The sequence below is a fragment of the Athene noctua genome, chromosome 22, assembly GCF_965140245.1.
Source record: "Athene noctua chromosome 22, bAthNoc1.hap1.1, whole genome shotgun sequence".
NCBI classification, from domain to species: Eukaryota; Metazoa; Chordata; class Aves; order Strigiformes; family Strigidae; genus Athene; species Athene noctua.
Window position 1 is genome coordinate 8,922,999 of NC_134058.1, and position 6,000 is coordinate 8,928,998.

General features: G+C 43.1%; 1 protein-coding gene across 2 annotated transcripts in view; it reads left to right on the forward strand.

The window, feature by feature from the left end:
* CDC42 (cell division cycle 42) overlaps positions 1–4,469 on the forward strand; it is a 28,805-nt gene extending 24,336 nt beyond the window's left edge. The window contains exon 6 of one of the 2 annotated variants that reach the window (XM_074925120.1): positions 3,042–4,469. In XM_074925120.1, the coding sequence (XP_074781221.1) occupies positions 3,042–3,131 (90 nt within the window). In that variant the 3' untranslated portion in view covers positions 3,132–4,469. Of the gene's footprint in view, positions 1–1,526; positions 3,008–3,041 lie in introns of those variants that run through there. The other variant, XM_074925121.1, reaches the window with a different exon arrangement.
* The last annotated feature ends 1,531 nt before the right edge of the window (positions 4,470–6,000 follow it).

The window sequence follows — 6,000 nt, forward strand, 5'->3', positions numbered from 1 at the left end:
CTGTGCAATAGGAAAACAAAAGAGGAGTCCCTGAGTAGGAGGATTAAGGAAGCATGTTTTCTTGATTCTTGCCCTGCCTGGGTTCTTAGTCTAACAGTACATAATTGAGTTTATACTGCAGCCTTATTCTCAGAGAAAGAAAATCTGATTAGTACTTGAACTTCACATAGGCATTATTTATCTGAAGTCTCAAGCTCTTTTGTCAGCCTAGGTCGCAACTCATTTAAAAAAAGTTGCTGGGGAGGATGTACAGAATGACTCTACATGGTAATTTCCTTTTGATCTTTCAAGTATAATCTTGCATGGAACATGATGGACTTCAGTGCTTCCAGATAGAATTGCCTTAAAGATCTCCCATGTATGTGCTTCAGTAAAATGAGATTAAAGCCCTTCTAAAAGGAATATATCCAGTCTAACCTGTGAGGGAGAAACCAGTTACATTTGATTAAAAAAAAACAACCAACAAACCAGACTTAATTTTGCAGACTACGATTGTGTAGAGGAAATAATTTCAGCATTTCTGTTTGTCTTTAGCTGGGATAAAACAGTTCTTCTGAATTTGTGAAGGTCGCACTCATGACAGTAGATTTAGGCGAGTCCAGTTAGCATAAACTGAGCCAGGTTTCACTTCTGGTGTCCTGTGTAACTTGGCAGAGTGGTGTGGGAGTGGTAACACACTGCAGTGTTCCTGTTGTGCTTATACCAAATGCAACGCATGCTTTGTGCTCCGGTGTAATCCCTGCAGACTCCTTGCAGCTCTGTAACTGCTTGTCTGGTGTTGGATCTCAATTACTCCAGTCCTGACACCGTTTCTGTCTTCCTGTGACTTGAGTGGTTATACTTGCTTTGGTAACTAAACTGAATAACTGAAATGCACCATTTCCATGCTGGCTTTCAATGTCAAAATGTCTGAAGATGGCAATGGCTTACCAGAGCAGTACTGCTTCGATCCCCTGTCGTGTTTTCCCAGCGATCTGGAGATCTTCAGTTATTCAGGGGCTGAATTCACAAAGCAGAGTTGTTGTTTGAGCCTTTGCTCTGGACTAGCTGCCACTGGGGTTGTTGGGAGCAGTAAGTCCGTGCATCTGAGGTGCTTGCTTATCCACAGTGGGTGGCTACAAAAGGTTTACCTGACCTTTTGGATCCCTGTGGTGGGGCAAGCTGCTCTCCGCTGTGTTTATTCCCCTGTAAACTCCCTGAGTGTATATTCAGCAGTTAAGTGGAAACCACCATTACTTGTGTGGCCCCTTCCACCCCTGTGTTTTTGCCAGTTGCTGCTGTGTTTGTGCCTCTGCCCTTCTGGGTGTTCACTTTGTCTAACTTTGTCCATCACATGTTCTGTTCCCGACTTCTGGGTCATCTAAATGAGATTTCCTCCTGGGATCTACTTTGTTTTTTGCAAAGTAAATCTGTTTACTGCCTCTGTGAATTCAGCCTGGTCTATCCTGAATGCTCTTTGTATCTGCTTGTTTTTCTCTAATCCTCTAACCTGGCTGCTGTTTTTTCTCCTCCCCTCTGTCTTGTAGAGAGGTCTGAAGAATGTGTTTGATGAGGCTATCCTAGCTGCCCTCGAGCCTCCGGAAACTCAGCCCAAAAGGAAGTGCTGTATATTCTAAACTTTCTCCTTCCCCTCTTGCTGCTGCTTCCTCTGTCCCACTACTGTAGAAACCTGGTTAAAAAAATGAATAAAACCACCTTGATTGAAAGCTGTTGTGTCTGCTTACCATCTTAGAGCAACCTCTGTATTAGCTCTTGGACTGAAAACAATACTTAAGACCTTTAGTAAACATTGTGACCGTGGAACACGAACTGGACTCGCTTAACTCTCTGCTGCTTGGGTTGCCAGATGTGGGTAGCTTTATAATTCAGGCTGTTGGGGGAAGGGATCTGGTTACATCGTTCTCTAAAGAAAGATCAAAAGAATAAGACATGATGTTTGATCTTCCTGAATTCAACTGGAAGAAACCATGCGTGTTTTTTTCAATTTCTACTTGTGACTCTTGTTAACTGTATTTGCATGACAAAAGTACATGAAACAGTGATCTGCAAGTTACGCTGTAATGTGAAGGGTTTTCTGGTTCTCCTTTGTGCAGTGAGATGTTTTTCTGTTGCTATTGCTTTGGCTGTCCGTGCTGTAGTGGAGTATTTGTCAGTCCTTGGGGGGAAGGAAGTATCAATGTACTTGCTACTGCTTTATGAACTGTTAAAATTCTTGCTTTCACTAACATGGTAGACCTCTTCATTTCAATAATAGATCCTTAAAGCCTGTTACTGTAAGATGTAAAGCTGCTTCTTACTATCATGCTTCTGATTTTTATTGTTTTAAGGAGAAAACTTAAATTGTAGCTTGTCTTTAAATTTTGAAATTAAAAATTGCGGTTGTTTGTATAAATGACTGATGAAGCTTTATTCCGATTTGCACTCCTGGCTTCAGTTTACCACTTTACGCAATGTACAGTACCTGCTTTGTACTCCTCCCGTCCTGACTTCTCTGATGCCATGCACAGCTTCTGGGCTCTACCTGGCTGCTTCTAACGGTCGGGCGTTTGGGGCCAGAAGCCTGACCAGAGCGTGTACCGGACCGATTTATCGTTGCATGCTTTTGCCTTGTCTCTTCTCTCCCCTGACACACGGGTGTCTGCGCTGCTGGACTGGCGTGCTCCCGATCGAGCTCTTCCATTTGAATGCAGCACTTTCTGCTTTGTCATTAGCATGTGAAACATGTTAGTAGCCAACTAATCATAAAAATTGCCTTAAGGAAATGACTTTGGTACGTGTGTTTTTGCTTCTGGGGAAGTATACTGATCTGGTCTCAAAGAATGTACGTTCCTGTTGGGAAAATCAGACGCTGGGCTCGGGACCTGCGAACGGCAGCGGTGCAGCTTGGACAGAGCCGAGCTGAGCAGAGGAGACTGGGAGTTGTAGATGGCAAACCTCAATTCGTCGTTAGAGGGGTTTGTCTGCCACTTGACTTTCTGTGGTTTTGTTTGTGTGAAAACTCAAAAATGAGACTGCCCCTTTCTCTCTTTGCCCCTTTTCAGAAAGGCCTAAAGAATGTATTTGACGAAGCGATATTGGCTGCCCTGGAGCCTCCGGAGCCGAAGAAGACTCGCAGGTGTGTGCTGCTATGAACGTCCCTCCACAGCCCCTTCTGCAAAGCTGGTGTTTGATGTCATACTAAAAGCAATGTTTAAATCAAACTAAAGATACAAATTTTAAAATTTGTTTTCGCAATAATGACAAATGCCCTGCACTCCCATCTCCCCCACACGATCCCTGTGTGAGATGAGAATGTTAGTGTTTATTCCCCAGTGCTCCCTCAATTCAGTTAAACTAGTTAATTTTGAGTAATTATGTATTATCAGAAAACACTGATCAGTACTAGTTTTTTATTTTGTTTACTGTTTCTAATTTTTTTTTTTTTGTTTAAAATCCAGGCATGCTTGTGATGACTTTTTCTGTAACAGACTAATTCTAGGCTGTTTTACTGAAGCCTTGTCCCTTACGCCAGTCTGGCAGGACTTGGTTCTGGTTTCAAGAACTTCTAGGGCTGTTCAGCAGCCAGCCAGCAGCCTGGGTGTGAGCAGACTTTAGTACTAAAGACAAATACAGGAAAGTAAAATGTCCCAAGCTGGTGCTCCTCTAAGGAGGAGTGTAGAAAATGTATCTGCATCTCCTCTGAAGTTGCCTTGTATCTCTTCCCCCTGGCTTTCCACTGTGCAGGTCATAAATTTCTACCCCATCCTCTAAGTTATGAAGCCTTAGGAATACGAGAATCAATTTCTCTGGATGCACCATCAGACTTGAAACTAGCTTGCCAGTCTTTTCCTTAATCTTTGACATCATAAGCTTTTTGTCACATGATGAAGAAATAACTGCACCTTTTTAAGCATGCCCAACTGATTCAGTTGGCTTTTAACAAATTCATCTTCTGCCAATCCTTAATTATTAGAGAAATGCTTACAATGACCATCATAGACACTGCTGTTTGGACACTGAAAGGACCTGGTGTATGTTGAGTTTTGGAGCTGGTCCTGGTGGTGCATCTCTTACTGGATGGCTTGGCATCCTTCAGGGAGGGGTGGAAAGATAGACCTGTGTCAGTAGGAGGGAGCTGCCAGGAGGGGTTTCTAGTGTTCAGTGTGGCACCATATAGGGACCAGGTAAGGGAATCCTCTTTTTCTGCATTTTGCTCGTAAGTAACTTTGAACCTGTAAGATGGGCTCCGATCCACTGAGGATTGTGTGCAGGGTCTTTACGTAGACTGACTGCAGTGTTGTAGGGACTTTACCAAAAATATATTTTGGCTTGCAAATTCAAAGTTTTTTTTAAGACTTAGGGAATCTCCTCCATCTTCCAAAATTCTGATTTCTTGTAGACTCATTAGTGTTGAACCAATGCTTTTTCATGTGTAAGTTCTTTGTATATGCATTCTTTTCAGATGTATTAAACATCAAGTATCTTCACAAGCCTGCCTGAGGGTAGTTATTTCCCTTGCCTTTCTCTTGAGTGTGAAGGACTTTTAAATATGGCTTTTATCCCTTTCGAGCTCCTCCTTTCGAGTTAGTTTGGGTCTTTCCTTAATGCTTAATCCTGTCAGTTCATATCTTCCCTCATTTCTGCTGGCCTCAGTTCTGTCAAGATTGCTCTAAACTTTGATGCAACGTCTTTGCTGTCATACGCAACTCTGAAGAGAGGGCATGGTGGTTTTTAACAAAAGGAATACTCGTTGTTGTGCATGTTCCGAAGTATTAAAAGTTGGATTTTGGGGGTTGCTGGGCTCTTGCACCTCTTCTGTCAAGCAGCTAGTCTCTGTGGAAGTTTCCTGTTCTTCACTGGCAGGGAACCCTAAAGGGTCAAACGACATCATACCTATCTCCCTCTCAAAACCACACAGATTTTGTTACACCTTTTTGTTAGTTTTCGTAAGAAACAGTGCAGTCTTACACTGTTGATTCATAACTTGTATTAATTATTAAAGCACATTCCAAAGAGCCTCATTAAAGGTCATTTTATTTTAAGAAACTGACTTGAGTGCTGTAATCCAGAAGCTCAGGGTCAGATGTGTGCTTTTTACTCTTCTTAGCGATTAGAGCTGCTGTTCAACTTTGCAGTACAGTTTAAGTGCTGTCTTCTGTGGGGAGGCTTGGCTGTAGGTCTGTGGCTTGCAGTTGAAAGTACTGGTATTTTTAATGTCTGGTGACAGTTGATTGTTGGTGGCTGCTCTTTGAGCTTGCAGCAGGCTGAAATGGACTTCTGCACCCTCTTGTAGCTAAACTTAATTCATATATCTAAAGCCAGCAGCAAGTCTGGTGACCAAGGGTTTGCCTGTATAAAATCAGGCAGAAAACTGCCTCAAGTACGGGGAGAACTGTTTAGGACTTGTGCTTTAAGCAGCAGGGTTACCCTGTCAAGCTTTTTCTGTTTTGGATTCATACTTATATGGAGGTTGCCTGTAGCTGTCTGGTCCCTCTCCATATGTTTTTATGGCAGTGATTTGGGGCAGTCCTTTCATGCAGGTCTGTTTGGCTGAGCAATAAAGTCTGCACTGTTAAATTGGTGTCACAAGGTTAAACTTGGCTCTGGAAGGAATCGTGGAGGTGTTGGATGATGGAAAAACACTCTTTTCAAAGAGCAGTGCTGCTTGCTTCCTCTCTGTGTTGCATTAGCTTTGCAGAAGTCTGCTCTGATAGCTCCATGACTCCGCTAGTACAAAGCTGTCCCAGTCCAGAGAGAGGATGGGATGCTGGAATTGGTTAAACAAGCAAAACCAGCTTAGCTCGTGGGCTTTTTCACACCGTGCTTTTTTTTTTTCTCTGGAGCTCAGTAGTGAGGCCTCTGTCAAGCTGGGTATGCGAGATGTGCTTGCTCTGTGTTGTCAGGTTATATGAGCTGCTCCGAAGACCTCCTTGGGGACTGCCTCCTTCCTGTGTGAAGGCATGCAAAACCAGTGAGAAACACTGCTTTCTTCCCCTTCTGGGACTGCCAATTTTAGCTAGC